This window comes from Lepisosteus platostomus, chromosome 16 (genome assembly GCF_059453375.1).
Source record: "Lepisosteus platostomus isolate fLepPlt1 chromosome 16, fLepPlt1.hap1, whole genome shotgun sequence".
NCBI lineage: Eukaryota > Metazoa > Chordata > Actinopteri > Semionotiformes > Lepisosteidae > Lepisosteus > Lepisosteus platostomus.
The window spans coordinates 6,211,940-6,229,513 of NC_142626.1; the positions used below are offsets into that span (position 1 = coordinate 6,211,940).

Consider the following 17,574-nt stretch of genomic DNA (forward strand, 5'->3'; position numbering starts at 1 on the left):
AGACCTCCCTCAACCCAGGCGGCTGAGGTCCCTGCTACGCACAGGGAGGGCGATGATGTCACCGTGTCCGAACTACCTCTGCTACACCCCTCAAAATTACTATTTCTTTATTTATTTCACAATACAAATTATTTTCTATGGGATTACTGTATTTAAATTGCAGAATTTACTTTCATAATGCTTTGCTTTGTTCTGCTGGAAGCAAGCAGGGCATGCAGGCGAAAGATCAAAAGGGCAGGGGTTGAGCTGAGAGGAACTGATGAAAGCACCAGGGAGAGTCTGAAGGAGAGTCAAAGCACATACACATGCAGGGTTCAAAGCACAGGAATCAGTCCAAGACGAACAGGCAAGGTCAAAGCACACAGAGAGAGGAGAAAACACTGGGGGGACACAAATCAAAGCTGAGAAGAAGTAAATGAGACTCTAAGATGAGAGGTTAACAAATTGGTAAATTTTGCATACCTAACTTATTTCCACAGCTACATCCTTTCAGATGTATATAAAATATCAGAAAATACAGGAGGAATACAAGAGTAAGACGCAGGTGAGAAAAGGAGGTTGGCCTTTCCACAGCAATTGAAGACTCTAAAACCCATTCAAATCTGCATAAATCCACCAATTCACATTCATGGAAGAATATGAGTAAAAAGTTCATATTCAATATTGGAAGAAACACCAACTACAGTACAAGCCAAATATTATAAATTTGGGAGCACAAACAGTTGGAAGAATTGCAAGGAAAACCTGGCATATTGTAAACATTTTTTGGTATGAAAATAAATTGGGGAAAGCTTCTTGAAGAAATATAAAACAAAATCCTCATTAGGAGTCATTTTCCTTCTGGGACAAACACCAGATGAACGGCCTTCAGAGGCAGAAAGATACTTGTTTAGAACTGTCAGAACTGCAGCCATGAAATAAATCACTAGAAACTGGTTAAAGCTGGACAGACCTTGTGTTCAAATGAAGAAGGACTCTATGAATGAAATCTCATGAAGAATATTATCCACAGAATTATAAATGAACCACAACATATACATGTGTAAAAAAGGATGGGTAAAATGGGAAAGGTTGCATGTCGTGTCTCTCAGTAATGAGATATTAACAAAGAAGCCACAAACAAGAACTTGTATAAGATTGCGTAGCAGTTTTTTGTATTTCTAGGTGCCCCCCTTCTTTTTTGTTCTGTTCTTCCTAGGTGTTTCTTTTCTAATGCATGTGAAAATGGCAATATTCTGTCTCAGCATACCTAAATAAAACAATAAAAAACAAAGAAATCACCAGTGTTCACTGACCGCAGTGTTGTTAATTTACAGTTGGGATCCCTCAGAGCTGCAGACAGCAGTTTCACTCCTGAATCCCCCAGGTTATTGAGACCCAGATCCAGCTCTGTCAGACTGGAGTGTTGAGACTGAAGAACAGAGGCCAGATCTTCACAACATCTCTCTGTTAGTTCACATCTCCACATCCTGCAGTCAAAAAGACAGGAGCACAGCTGAACATCTGCACAGCTCATCCACATCCTTCTTTCCAAGTCTTCACTACAACACCCAGCTCAGCAGTAATATAAAACATTATGGCATTATCCATCTCAGAGTGTCCATGGATGAAGATGATGAAGATAACAGCTGCTTCAAGTTTGGGGTCCAGAAGGAAGAAGAAAGATGAGAAGAAAACTGTCAGGAAGGGAGACAGTTGGGAAACAGGGAGACACGTGGAGCTACAATGAAAAGGGGAACAGAAAGAAAGACTTTGACTTTTAACCAAAATAAAAATTGCTTCACATTTATTATATGTCATCTTCTTATATTTATGTTTAGTTAGTTATGGGGTTATATGTTGTTTTCTTCAAAAGGTTTATTAATACCAATGTAAATTACCAACACTTCAGTAAGTGAACTGGAGATTTTGTTACTGTTGTTTGTAGATATGTTGAGAAAAACAACATTCCCATTTGAAGAAAAAAGCATTAACCAGGGTTTTAAGCATAACAAAACATAAAATAATAAAAATAATAATGTTAAGCAGTAAAACAGCATACACACACACAACCCCTACAGTATATACTGTACAAATCCCATTAAAAAGAAAAAGAAAATGATAATGAAACTAAACAAACCCCATCCCTCCCAAAAATATACAACACTGCACACTTTTTACACATAAGAAACAATGACAATGAAACAATGACGTGTCCCTGCCTAACTTATGAATTGCATGACTTTAAAAGCTATAAAAAAAGGGTTTAGCTAAAAAAAAAAACCTTTTTTATGCGCACAAAACGGGTGATTTTTCTTCCTCGTGATCAATTTGGAAACTTCCGCTGTAAGTTACTTTTTAATTAAACGTTTAAAACACTTGAATTTCATAAACACAAAGAAAAAAATCATATTCAACACCTAGCTCAACAGTAATATACAACATCATGTTATTATACATCTCAGAATGTCCATGGATGAGAATGATGAAGATAACTGCTGCTTTAAAATTTGGGTTCCAGAAGGAAAAAGAAAGATGTGAAGAAATTGTCAGGAAGGGAAACAGGGAGACACATGGAGCTACAATGAAAAGGGAAAAAGAAAGAAAGACTTTGACTTTAAACCATAATATAAATTGCTTCACATGTTCAGTATTATTATATTTTTTATTAGAAGTCATCTTCTTCTAGTTATTTTTAGTTATAATGTTGTTGTTTTTCTTCAAATGGTTTATTAATCCCAAAGTAAATTACCAACACTGGAGTAAGTGAACTGGAGATTTTATTATTGTTGTTTGTAAATATGTTGAGAAAAACAACATTCCCATTTGAAGAAAAAAAACAACAACCAGGGTTTTAAGCATAACAACACATAAAATAAAAATAATAAACAATAATAATGTGAAGCCTAAACCTCATAAAAAGTCACAACCCCTATATACTATACAAATCCAACTTAAAAGAAAACGATAATAAAACTAAACAAACCCCATCCCTCCTAAAAATATACAACACTGCACACTTTTTACGCGGAGCTGTCATACAGAATGAGCCGTCTGCAGCGTCTGTTTTTATAAATTAGTTTTTAAAATTAAGCAACGTAAATCATTTCTTTTGACTTCTGTTCCTTTAATTATCATTAAGGACAGCTACTTTCTCACAAATTATATTTACTTTTTAAACCATTGTTAAACAAAGCAGGAGCTTATTGTACTCCCTAATGACATGATGTGGAAAGATTATAGATTTTACTCGCCTTTAGGTTTTTATAAATTTTAGCAAAGTTTCATCAAAACAAATACAAAACTATTCTCGACTATTTCTGAATGTTATGACTAATTTAGTTCAATATTAGAAATACATGTCATTGTTCAAATGTACGTTAAATCTGAGTATTGGAAATGAAGTAAAATACAAAATTAGTAAAGACAAATTAGGGTAAAATACATTTAAAAAAATTTTGCTTTCACAATTAAAAACAGTCTTAACTGTTTATAACAATTAAATGTATTTTAACGACTGCGGGTTTTGGTACGGAATGGAGCAGGCATGGGACATGGGAATGGGGTTGAACAACACATTTATGTATTCACTTGAACCGGGAAAGGTAAACACACAGGGACAGGGGTTACAGTGCTGCACCTTCACTAACACACACGTACACACCCGAAGGGAAGAGGCTCCGCCCCACTATATACTATATCCCGTAGTCCCGCTCCCAGGCGCTCTTCTCAGCCCGCCTTGCCTTCACATGCTAAAGCGCCCCGCATGGCACTACAGTATTAACTAAGGAACGGGGTAGCAGTGTTTAGTATGCTTTTTGTAAGTTTTTTTCATAAATACAACAGTAGCACCAGATGTCTCAGTGGCTTTCAAAATTAAATGATGCATGGAAACCTTTGAACTAGAAAGATAACTAAGCTATCCATGCATTTCTAATGGTGGCACAGTGGTTAGCATTGCTGTCCTGCAGTGCTGGGGCCCCAGGTTCAATTCCTGGAGTACAGTATGTGTGGGGTTTGCATGTTCACTCTGGGTTTAAGTGGGTTTTCTCCAGGTACTCTACGGGTACTGTACCTACATACTGGTCAGTTAATTGGCTTATGGGAATACTGGCCCTGGTGTGTGTGTTTGTCTGCCCTGTGATGTATTCTGGGTGTATTCTGCCTAATGTCCATTGTTTGCTAGGATAGGCTCCAGCTCCCCTGTACTGGATAAAGAGATTAGAAAATGGATGGAACTAAAGGAATTGTGTAACAAAACACAGTGATTAAACCCACTATGAGATGGCAGGATCTCACAGGATAAATTATTTTATAGTGCTGGTTTAACAAAACAGCTTTTCCACTTCTCTGGCACATCAGTATCCATACCTAGCCTGCAAATAAATTCCCTGTAAATATAAATATCTTCAGATGCTGACTCTGGATCAGCATCAGCTGTTTGCCCATTCCTTCATTTTATGTGCATCCAACACACAGATGAATGCTAGCAATTTCACAAAATCTAAAATACAATCCTAATTTCAGAATCTATGTAAACATTCAACAGTGGATATTCAGTGAGTCTGTTAACTTTATCATCTTCTTCTGCAGTCTGTAACATCTCCTGTGCATTTGTCAAAAGTATGCCTAACCCTCTAAGGAAGTGTCCTGGTTATCAGTGTATTCCTCAACTTTCCCCAAATTACCTTTTTCCTACCTACCTGTACATCCCTAGTCTTAACATACTCCATGAGAACTTACTTTTAACCTGTGTCTGTTCATCTACTACATGGTAGCAAACTATCTTTGTCTAATTTTACTGTACCTGCCATTTTTTGCAGCCTACAGATAACACTTTCAGTTATTCTAGATTAATCATTTTCTACTACTTTGAGAAAGTGAAAATCCCATTGTCATTTTCATCCCTGTCCTAACTCCTCTTCATTCTTCATTTTAACTATACTGTTCCTACAGGAAGTTTCAGGTCAACATTCCAGCTTCTCTGTTGTCCATTTCTTTCTTTCTCACTGTTTCAAGCTCCTCTTACTTTCTTAATTCTACTGCTAGTAGATTGTTTGTACATCCTCCTTTGCTTCTTTTTCAACCTTTCCATCCTTCTCCTTCAGTGTCTGGCATCTCTTATTCTAGCCATACCTTGAATATCCATATACCTTGCATTCATTTCTAATATACCTGTATGCTGTTATTTTGCATACAGTATGTTGTCTTTTTTGCAAGAGCTCTTCAGACACGCTGTTACTAGCCTGAACATAACTCCTAATGCTTTGTGCCCTGCAATAAGTCAGCCTAACCTAAATCCTCAAAAACTGCTTGTATTAATGTGTTTAAATTACAAACATCATATTTAAATACCGGCCATGTATAGCATTAAAAAAAGCTGCATTGTGGAACATCACACCGATTTAGTTTCTTTTAAAGGAACTAGAGAAACCAAAAGGGCTTCTTTTTCTAGAATTGATTACTGCACATCCTGCTCACTGGGGTAATTAAATCCACACTGAGCAATCTCCAATATGTTTAGAATTTGACTGCGAAAATCCTGATCAGGTCGCAAGCAAGCAATTGCATTACGCCTGTCTTCGAGTCCTTGCACTGGCTTCCTATCAGGTTTCGAGTCAACTTCAAAATCCTCATCCTCATTCAGTACCTGTCTGGCTTATTACCTGTCTACTCCCCACCTTGCAACCTTTGTCCCTCTGACTCTGGTCTTGTAGCTGACCTCAAGAACATCTACATTCTGTGGGTGACAGGGCCTTTTGTATCCCCAGTGATATCAGAGTCACCCACCCTGAGTGCATTTCAATCTAACCTCAAAACCTTTCTTTTTAGAAAGGCTGTTTTTTAGTGTCTGTATCTGCTTCATTTTCTAACTTCGGTAGCACTTCTAACTGCTTGTCTTTCTCATACAGTGGTGTGAAAAAGTGTTCTGATTTCTTATTTTTTTGCATGTTTGTCACACTGAAATGTTTCAGATCATCAAACAAATTGAAATATTAGACAAAGATAACACAAGTAAACACAAAATGCAGTTTTTAAATGAATGGTTTTTATTATTAAGGGGAAAAAATCCAAACCTACATGGGCCTGTGTGAAAAAGTGATTGTCCCCCCTGTTAAAACATAAATCAACTGTGGTTTATCACATCTTTGGAAAGCTGAGTTCAATTTCTCTAGCCACACCCAGGCCTGATTACTGCCACACCTGTTCTCAATCAAGAGGTCACTTAAATAGGAACTGCCTGACAAAGTGAAGTAGACCAAAAGATCCTCAAAAGCTAGACATCATGCTGCAATCCAAAGAAATTCAGGAACAAATGAGAAACAGAGTAATTGAGATTTATCAGTCTGGAAAAGGTTATAAAGCCATTTCTTAAGTTTTGGGACTCCAGCGAACCATAGTGAGAGCCATTATCCACAAATGGCGAAAACATGGAAGAGTGGTGAACCTTCCCAGGAGTGGCCGGCCGACCAAAATTACCCCAAGAGCGCAGCGACGACTCATCCAAGAGGTCACAAAAAACCCCACAACAACATCCAAAGAACTGCAGGCTTCACTTGCCTCAGTTAAGGTCAGTGTTCATGACTCCACCATAAGAAAGAGACTGGGCAAAAATGGCCTGCATGGCAGAGTTCCAAGACTAAAACCACTGCTGAGCAAAAAGAACAAAAAGGCTCGTCTCGGTTTTGCCAGAAAACATCTTGATGATCCCCAAGACTTTTGGGAAAATACTCTGTGGACTGACGAGACAAAAGTTGAACTTTTTGGAAGGTGTGTGTCCCATTACATCTGGCATAAAAGTAACACAGCATTTCAGAAAAGGAACATCATACCAACAGTAAAATATGGTGGTGGTAGTGTGATGGTCTGGGGCTGTTTTGCTGCTTCAGGACCTGGAAGACTTGCTGTGGTAAATGGAGCCATGAATTCTACTGTCTACCAAAAAATCCTGAAGGAGAATGTCCGGCCATCTGTTCGTGACCTCAAGCTGAAGCGCACTTGGGTTCTGCAGCAGGACAATGATCCAAAATGCACCAGCGTCTTGTTTCTTGTTTGTTTTGGAGACCTTGATCGATACTGATTGATGACGTCAAAACCCATTTATTTTCTATTGGTACAGATGCAGCCATTCAAAGTGCGCGGCACAGACACGTACCGCTGGTAATTGGCTATGCCATCATGTGTTATACCGCGGTACGTGATTGGTTGACCGACAGGGGCACTCATGGTGCGTTGGTCGGTTGTAGAAAGATTTAAATGTCTTTACTGTGCCCGTTTAAGTATTGAATATTTATATGGAATTTTACCACTGAAGGGAAATCTTAGTAGCTGAGCATAAAAAGAATAGGAGCATAACGCGTGTGAAGGCCATAAACAATATTAACTTTGGAAAATAAACACAGTATTACAGTAAATGGCTGGTCTCAGTACTTTAAAGAAAAAATACACACCTGTATTCTATTTCTCCCTAAGCATTTTAAGCATCGAAGTCTTTAACTAACATGTGTATAAAAAGTGGTAGTTTTAAGCTTTTCTGTGAATACGCTCGATACCGGAGCCAACAAGCATACTTTAAGAATTTGATTAATAGGGAATATAATATGGAATTGTGTATCTAAAGAAATTAATAACAATATAATTATATTAATGTACTATAACACAATAGTACACGCTGTACAATGTCTGTTGATACTGTTTGTGTAGGGCTGTTTCACCACTCCTCATGCGACCTTGCAGGTGGTACTGTGGTCTAGGTGCCTGACTTATAAACCACAGGTTGGGTGTTCTCCAGCCGGAGCCACGACTTTTCTTTTAACAAACATTTCTTTAAAAAAAAAATAGCAATGTTATGGACAATTAATTGACTTTTTATATTTCTAAATATCACAACATGTTCGAATTTAAGTCATTTTTTAATAACAATGAATAGTTGTAAATTTTAAATACGACATTTACATTGGCGTTATTAATTTTTTCACTTGAGTGTATGGACGATTGTCAGCTGTCACTGAGAGCAGACCCCCCCTCTTAGGCTGTGCAAACGATCTTTTAGATTTTTATAGAGAAATGGAGGCTGTACAGTATGCGTTACAATATAAACATTTACTGTCAATCTTTAAATCAGCAATTGATTTAAAGACGATCTGTCAAAGCGCAATGAAACCTATTACTTGATTCTTATGGACACCCGGTCCCACCAGGGATTTAAAAAAAAACATGCAATCGCGTATCTAAAGAAATAACAGTATAACTATGTTCATGCACAAACAGTAGCATGTTACATTATTAGTTTGGGTGTCTCTTGCCAGAAAGCTCTAAATTGCATTTTGAGTGCGGTTTTTGACTTTTTTTAAATTACAACCTATAAATAAAGCTGATACTGTTTAGACTTTTAATTATTTTAAACTGTATTACAGCAGCATAATGCACAATGCGACGTAAATCGCTACCTTTGTCTTCTGCGTAATAATGTTCACCTCTCTGTCCAGCAAATGTATTAATGGTTTTTAATTACCATACTTTTATGGTACATGACTTTGCTAAAATGTATTTAAAAATAAAAATGATTACAAATGCCAGCAGAGAGAGAGAGAGAGAGAGAGAGAGAGAGAGAGAGAGAGAGAGAGAGAGAGAGACAGTTTTTCATTGTCAAAAAGTAATTGTTTTTTACTTTGTCAGCTCCCAGACAAACGCAAACGCGTCTTTAATAAAATTATTTTATTCATTCTTAATCAGACTCACATTCCCGAATGCCCCCCGCCCCGCTCAACAATCGTAGGAAGAACACAAAACAGCCGGTTAATAAAATTGTTGCAATTTTGTTCGGTCAGTTCTTCCTCCCAGAATTTGTAGATTGCATTGATCAGTTCTTGCTTTGTGCTGGGTTTAGCAGTTTTCTGAACATAGTCTTTCAGCGAATGCCAAACCATCTCTATCGGATTTAAATCTGGGGATTCGGCTGGAGTTTTCACCCAGTTCACTCCTTCTGCTATAAGCCTCGCCCTTGCTGCTGTGTGTTTCGGATCGTTGTCTTGAAAGAGACAGTGCCTTGATCCAAAGTGCTCCCTGATATATGGGGTGGCATGCTGTTTCACCAAGACTTCCTCGAAGAATTCATGATCCATAATTCCTTTGAAAATTGAAAATTGAGACGTGAACCTTCAGTGGATGTTTGGGCTTTGGCTTGTCCACATATCTCCCCTTTTTACAAAATGACATGGTTGAAAACGTGTCTCTACCTACTGCGACTCGAACATGGAATGGTTAAAGATGGCGACAAGTCAGGCACTCAGAGGTGGGGGGTGCATCTTTCCGCCTCCATAACATTAGCAAGTTAAAAAAAAATTGCGTCGAAAAGCCAGGCATAACAATTGTTTCCTTTTTCTGATCACTCGCTGTTTGGATACTCATCTCACCTGCCCTGTTCTTTGTTTCCTTGTTATTTGCTGTGCATGCCTGCTGCGATCCACTCCTGCCCTCACACATAAAGAAGACTTTTTTACATTTCTATGTGTGGTCCATAGTGCAATTAACCCTTGCTAATACATTTGCGGACTTTAGAAAGTCTGTGCTGTCCTTTGAAAGCGAGATGATCTCTGGTTCTTTGACAAAACAAAGCTCGCCAGATAATGTGAAAAAGACACAAATCGAAACCTGTTTTTATAGCTTTTAAAGTCGTGCAATGTGTAAGCAGGAACACACCATTATATCTTGTATATGAAAAATACATAATATAGCTCCCAAACAAACGCAAACGTGTTTTTAATAAAATGTTTTTATTCATTCATAATCTAACTCGCATTCCCGAGTGCCCCCCACCCCGTCTAACAATTTTAGGAAGACTGAGGAAGTTGTCATCTGTTGTTGAAACTCTGTGAGCTCGGTGACTTTGAGACCACTTGTTATCCCAAATTATTTGAATCACCACAATTCAAATAGAGAAAAAAGAGCCGACTGACAAGATTTAAGATGTGGCTGTCAATGTTAGATAGAAAAAAAACACATTGCCCGACATTAGTAACATTGCTTGAATAATAATTTTATTTAGAGAGACTGGATAAGTAATTCAAGTGTTTTTTAACTTCCTGAAAAACAAGTAATACTTTAACAATAAGTGCAAATGTTTTATGATATGTCGCTGTTGTGAATGTCTGTAGAGTGTATCTTATTTGCCTGTCCTGACTGGTGGAGCTCATCCAGCTGTGTCTGGAGACACAGGCCAGGGTATCAGCTTGTTCCCCCCTCCCGCCCCTCTCTGTGTACAGTAGAGCCTCCTGTCCTGACCGGTTCAGCTCATACAGCTGTGATTGTCCTTTGAAACTCATCCAAAAAGATACACTCACCAAAGCTTGCACAACTACTGTTTAACTAAAAAAGACCTCTTCACTGTGTGAAAATACAACCTTTATAAATTTATGCAGGTAAATAATTTCTATAAGGAATGATTTTTTAATCTATCAATGTTAGATTAAAAAAAAACACATTGCCCGACGTTAGAAAGCATCTTGCATTACATTGCTTGAAAAATAATTTTATTTCGAGAGACTGGATAAGTAATGTGTGTTTTTTTAACTTCCTGAAAAACAAGTAATAATTTAATTATATGTGCAAATGATATGTGGCTGTTGTGAATGTCTGTAGAGTGTCTTATTTGCCTGTCTTGACTGGTGAAGCTCATCCAGCTGTGTCTGGATATCTTGATCAAATATTTGGCTAGTGTGTATTGTCTGTTTAAAGTTCTGTAGCATTCCACATGGCTGGACAGCTTGTTCCCCCCTCCCGCTCCTCTCTGTGTACAGTAGAGCCTCCTGTCCTGACTGGTGGAGCTCATACAGCTGTGTCTGGAGAGAATCAGCTTGTGAGCACTCTGTGATTAAATTAATTTTCATTATATTATCATTCCCACTGTGCATAACAAGGAAGATTAATAAACACAGGGTTGTTTAATGACAATCTATTGTATATCTCATGGCTAAATAGTCAAGTCTAGCCAAAAGAGAAAACATCGACTTTATTTAAACCCAAGCGAAAGTATTAATGGTTTTTAATTACCATACTTTTATGGTACATGACTTTGCTCAAATGTATTTAAAAATAAAAACGATTGCAATTGGCACGCCTGTAGCTTTTTCACGAAACCTCCTAAGGTAACGAAATTATTGTGTTGTACAGCTTTTCAGCTAAATATACAGTATTTATCGATTACGCCAGAAATTGGAGCTGCTCGCCGCGCGGTGAATAGTGACTAATAAGCAGTGAAAACATTTGTCTTTCTGTGGGGAGAAGGGAATCTGATCTGCAATCGCTGGAAGACTCGCCCCCTTCTACTTTGAAAATACCTGTGAAACCGGTTTAATTTGTCACAGCCAGCACTCCCGCAGAGAGTGATGAAAACCGTGCTGCGCCCTCCTATTTGGCATTTTAGTTATGGAGGTGGAAAGACGCCCCCCCACCTCTGGGTGCCTGACTTGTCGCCATCTTTAACCATTCCGTGTTCGAGTCGCAGTAGGTAGAGACACGTACGAAAAAAAGTTAATTCCAGCTACAATACATATATATTTTGTGGTAAGAGGGAGCAAAACACCAGTATTTACTGCTAATAATTAGTGTACGATTTAAAGTTGAAATTCTGAGCCTAAACATAAAGTTAAAATCTCAACAAACGAAGCAATGTAGGAAATGCGCACACAGAAATATACAGAAAATAAATCCGTTCTGACATCTCAAATCAGTTTCGATCAAGGTCTCCAAAACAAAAAAAAAAAAGCGCATTTTCAGAGAGCAATTACGCTGTGTTTATGTAGAATAAGTGATTAGATTTATGAGCAATCTAATTTCTTATTCATTTAAAACAGTGAAACAGCTGCATAAGATCAAGGTAGCGATTTACGTTGCATTGTGCATTGCGCTGCTGTAATACAGTTTAAAATAATTAAAATCTAAACAGTATCAGCTTTATTTATGGGTTTGTGTTTGTGCATGAACATAGTTACAGTATACTGTTACTTCTTTAGATACGCGATTGCATGTTTTTTTTTACTCCCTGGCAGGACCAGGCGTAAGAATGAGTCCATAAGAATCAAGTAATAGGTTTCATTGCGCTTTGACAGATCGCTTTGACAGAAACCAAATTTCCCAAGTTTAATATGTGCTTTTCTATATTTATTGTCAATTAATTGTCCATAATATTGCTATTCTATTTTTTCAAAGAAATGTTTGTTAAAATAAAAGTCACGGCGCTGGCTGGATTTGAACAAATCTAGTAGGGCACCTAGACCACAGTACCACCCGCTAGGTCACATGAGAAGTGGTGAAACAGCCCTACACAAACAGTATCAACAGACATTGTACAGCGTATACTATTCTTGTGTATATAATTATATCGTTATCAATTTCTTTAGGTACGTAATTCCATATTATATTCCCTATTAATCAAATTCTAAAAGAATGCTTGTTGACTCCCGTATTGAGCGTATTCACAGAAAAACTTAAAACTACCACTTTTTATACACGTTATTTCACATAAAGACTTCATGCTTAAAACGTTTAGGGAGAAATGGAATACTGGACTGTATTTTTTCTTTAAAGTACTGAGATCAGCCATAAAGTGTAATTCTGTATGTTTATGTTCCAAAATCAATATTATTTATGGCCTTCACACGCGTTATGCTCCTATTCTTTTTATGCTCAGCTACTAAGATTTCCCTTCAGTGGTAAAATTCCATATATTCAATACTAAAACGGGCACAGTTAAGACATTAAATATACATATACATACTGTATACAGTACAGTTTTGCATACAGTAATATGTTTATGTTCCTAAATCAATATCTTTTATGAGCATGTGAAAGGCATGGTGAATCGGAGATTCTCAAAAATTACTGTTGTGACTGGAGACTCCGTTTCCAGATCGCCTGGCACTCGAGAGGTAGCCACATGAACACATACACACACGTATGCAAACATTCCACTATCAAAACAAAGGCGATAACACTGGTTTCCTACAAAAACAAACTAGTCTGGAATTAGGGGATAGCTTTGCTTGCTCTGTGGGTGCACACACAGAGTAAAGTAAGCTTGTTCCCTTATTGTCAAAATTAATCATTAACTCAAACCAAACACTTGTTTTAGAAGTGAAATGAACTGAATCGGTAATCAACTCACGCATCTCAAATAAACTGTTTGGATTTCTCATCGGTATAATGGTTTCTCCCGCAAACCTGTAGGACCCAAATTTTGGCATGGCAACAGGGGCTGGCTTAGTAGTGCCTGTTTCAGGATTGCGCATGCGTGGATTGATTTGTATGAAGGTACCGCTAAAAGGGGCTAGTATTTTCTAAAATAACAGTTATGTATGAAATGGAGTATGATATTGTATTTTTGGTAACAATATATTCATTGTTTAGTTGTATATTTGATGTAGAAATGTGTATATCAGAATTCTGATTATTATTTTGTCAAATTATTTTTTGTGCTTTATAGTGGAATATTCTAGGGGGAGGAGTTTAACCTAGAAAAGGAGCTCTTCAAGTTAGGAGAGGGGAGTTAGGAGAAGGTGGATTGTGGGGGTAGAATTGGAGCTGCCTGCAACAATCTAGTGGTTTTTGTACAGTAATTAATGTATCTATTTTGTATTATAGCTTTGTGTTGTTTTTTTTTGTTAGTTTGTGATTTTCACTTTGTTTTTTTGGGTGTGGACTTTGGGAACATAGTTCCTCATAATAAACACCATTGCACATCTTTGCAATTGTGGCTGTGCCATCGTTATTGTAATCTTCTATCTACGCCTCTAAACTCTGCAAGGAGGAGATTATGACAACTGTACTTTGCATGATTGGAAACAAATGTGTGATTGGATCAACGAAATGCTGTGGTGTTACTTTTACAAAGACGGTCAATGAAAAAAAGAATGTGGACCAGGGCAATACTTTGAGTTTACAGCTTGTCCAAGGTCATTCATTATAAATACTATTAGTAATATCTTCGGTAAAGACTTTGATGGCGACAGCTCAAACATGAGAGGTTGACCTTTATTAGCTCCACCTTGCGGAAATTCCGGCTACTATTATTTTACCTGCGTTATCATGCGGTATCATGTGGATCTATGCGAGAATATACGGTATTAATACCGTAACTTGCGGTATACCGTGTCAAGTGCACCTCAAAATAATGCGGTATCGCCTGCTTGTTTTTATGGCTGCATCTGTATTTCTGCTCCAGAAAAATTGTGCATTTCCAACATTACTCTGTATGTTGAGGTTTTAACTTATATTTAGGCTCAAATTTCAACTGTAAATCTTATCTAATTGCTAACAGTAAATACTGATGTTTTACTCTCCTTTACCACAAATATGTATTTGTATTGTAACTGGGATTCACTTTTTTTTCTGTCTGTGTTTCTCCTTACTCTCTCTCACCCACTGCGATTCGGACACAGAATGGTAAAAGATGGCAACAAGTCAGGCAGCCAGAGGGAAGGTGGGTCGTCTTCCTGCCTCCATAACTACAAATCCAAATAGGAGTGGCTTAAGTGACATACAGAGTCATGTAACTAACAGTTTGAGATACCATTTCGTGTAAATTTCACTTTGTTGCTGATAGGTTAAGCTTCCCAAACTCAGGCCCAAAGTCATGTGACTGATTTTTCTCTCTGTTTCATTGACTAAACTCAAAGATCACAAGCGCCACCATTTTAAATGGGATGTGAAGTTCTTAGTTCAGTTTGAATTTTAACTGTATGTACTGGCTTCGTATTTGGCCAGGGCTTAAAAGAGAGGGAGCACCAAAAATATTTGGAGCCATCTCCGCTTTAAAGGTACCCTCCTCGTGGAAGAATTTTCACTTTAAATGTTTGCCCAGCCTACTAGAGGAATTCAAGAGAGATCCTGATCTTCACCAACCCCTCAAACACTCTACAGACCCTCCACCTGAGACTGTGTTTATCCTGCCCTTGTAGAAGAGGAGTTGGGTCTGGCCCAGCAGAAAGTGCACTGGATACAATTCTCTTCTTCCTGACATAACTCACCTTGAACACAACAGCAGGGCTACTGAAGGCCAGACTAAGGTTAGAGAAGAGACTCATCATGGGAGTCAGGGAGCAGGTATTGTAGCAGTGAAAGTGAACCTGTTTCGCTGCAAGGAAGTGTAACTATAACCAGAAGTATAACATTAAATTCATGCAGTATATATGATATGGGATGACCTAAGTTGTTAATTTGACCGATGTTGTGGCCCACTTCAGTCAATTGCACAAAAAATTAAACTTTTAATTTGGCAGTGGCTCCTCCTGAAACAGCCATGAATCAATCTGTGAAGATATTAGGCTTTTCAGGAATTTCAACTGTAATTCTAACAATGATCACAAGATGACTTCAGAAGGTTTGTGTGCCCAGTTTTTCACTTTACCGTGCAGTTTATTACAACCAACAAATAACCTCCTTACTTTCTGTAATTTAAATTTAAGGTATTCACTGAGTCTCTTAAACCAAAAGAAAAAAAATCATTGGTACGCTTGTCTAAAGGAAAATAGATTGAGTCCTCACTACAATAAATCAAGCGAGAAAAATGTGTATCCTGTGTGCACTGTTCTCAGCTGTAAATCATCAGGTTTACTCGCAGCCTCTGATGATCGAGAAACTTGCTGCATCTTCACTGCGCTCCACAGATCCCGAATGTTTTGAAATAAGTGGATGGATACCTTGCATGATGTTCAACCTCTCCGGACGTTTTATCAATCCCAATCCAGTCCCTTCTGTTTCTCTCTTTTCTGGATAATCTCTCCTCTTTTCCTCCACTTGTTCATTACATTTAAACTCACCCCTCCAAGCTCACTAGCCGTTCCGTATACTCCGGATCTCTCCACAGTGCTGACGAGATACGCACACTCTTTTTTTTCTCTCGGGTCACATAGCCTCGGAGCCCCTCCAATTCAATGAGCACAATACATGTTTATTTATCCTGGTTGAACTACAATGTAACTTGCATTTCACCTGAACATGTTTACATTAACATTATATTCACATACTGTACTGTACTAAAACAACAAAAAATCCATATTAAAACTGTTTACATAAATTCACACAGGATTACAGAAGGGACAGACAGACTCTGCTGGATCTAAAACAGACACAAACTACTTGACAACAATGGTAGCGCACAAGACTCCCCACTGTGAGTTGTCAGCTTTGGACAATGCTGGGTGTTTGGGAGTGTGGGGTCCACCGGCTAACTGTCTGATATCTCCGAAGAAGACAAAGTGCCTGTGTTGAATTAATACGTGGGTGAAATATTGGTTTAAATATTTTAGGAATGATTGATAAAGCTCTGTCGAAATAAGAACAAAAATTCAAGTTAGAGAGAGAAAGTTGTGCGCCTTTGCTTATTAAGCTTTCGACGCGGTTCTATGACGAACAATTTAATCAGCCACTTAAACTTTTAATGCAGGGCTCTCAATTAGAGATGTCAGTGGTTCAGATGAAAAAAAAAAGTATGCACAGCTGTCTGGGCTGAAAGTTAGAGGGCTGTAATTGATGGTATCTTTGCCCCCTAGTGGTGACCAGCGGTAGAGCATTAATTGTTCTCCACTGTGTCACAGAGAGAAATCTGTACAGGCTTTCCCAGGAAGTCAGTATCCCCACACATCAGGTCAGCCCGGGATGTAAAGCTCCTTGCTGACCCAGCGCAGGCTTCTATTATAGACTGTATACTTCTACTACATAATCACTTTTTGAATTCTAGAGGTTTTATAAAATATCTGAGAAGACAGCATTCCAGGTGGAAAATGACTATTTGGCTGGTAGTCTTATCACGCTTAACTAAACTGTATCCTAAAACACAAATAATAAAAACTGAAATGAATACATTCTGGGTCCAGATAAGGCATTTGACAGGGTACTACAGCCTTTTGTATTTGAAACTTGTAGGATTTTCATAATGGTTTTATTGTTTGGCTACATGCAATGTAAAAGCAACCAAATGCACAGGAACAGGTTGATGGTATTCTGTCAGACACCTTTAATTCATACAGGGAACAAAACAAGGAGATTCTTGTCACCACTGATTTATTCTCTCAGAGTGTACGTCTACAGAACAATACAGAGGGAGGTGATATAGCAGGAGAACACACAGTCAGGCTCTTTATAAAGATGGTGTTAGTATGTACAGCAGAAATTCAACATCTTTTCCTGTTCTCACAGATGTAATCACAGACTACAGCAACTTTTCAGAATAGGGATTAATTCTGAAGCAATGTTATTGGGGAATCTATATTACCTGGAGGTCAAAATTAAATTTAATTTACAATAGGATTGGGATAAGATAAGATGTTGAGCAACTGCAATACCCAGAAACCTAGAGAACACATTAAAATATAATTAAGAGGTGCTAGAAAATCAGCTCAAGCAAGACTTCAATAGATGGAAACTGCTGCCTGTCTCATTCTTGAGAAGGATGAAGACAGCAAGAATGAAGGTACTTCCAGGATTTCTGTCTTGTTCTAGACCTTCCTAATGCCTCTCAATGACCATTACTAAAACGTCTATTTTATGTGGTTTAAAGTCAGGGTCCCATGCTATTGTGACCGTCGCAGTTCCACA

At 38.0% G+C, this 17,574-nt stretch overlaps 1 protein-coding gene across 1 annotated transcript in view; it reads right to left on the reverse strand.

Moving 5' to 3' along the window:
- Positions 1-17,574, reverse strand: part of LOC148646745 (NACHT, LRR and PYD domains-containing protein 3-like) — a 2,700,574-nt gene that overhangs the window by 1,752,464 nt on the left and 930,536 nt on the right. Inside the window, exon 8 of the mRNA XM_088608537.1 lies at positions 1,296-1,469. Within this exon, the coding sequence (XP_088464663.1) occupies positions 1,296-1,469 (174 nt within the window). The remainder of the gene's footprint in view (positions 1-1,295; positions 1,470-17,574) is intronic.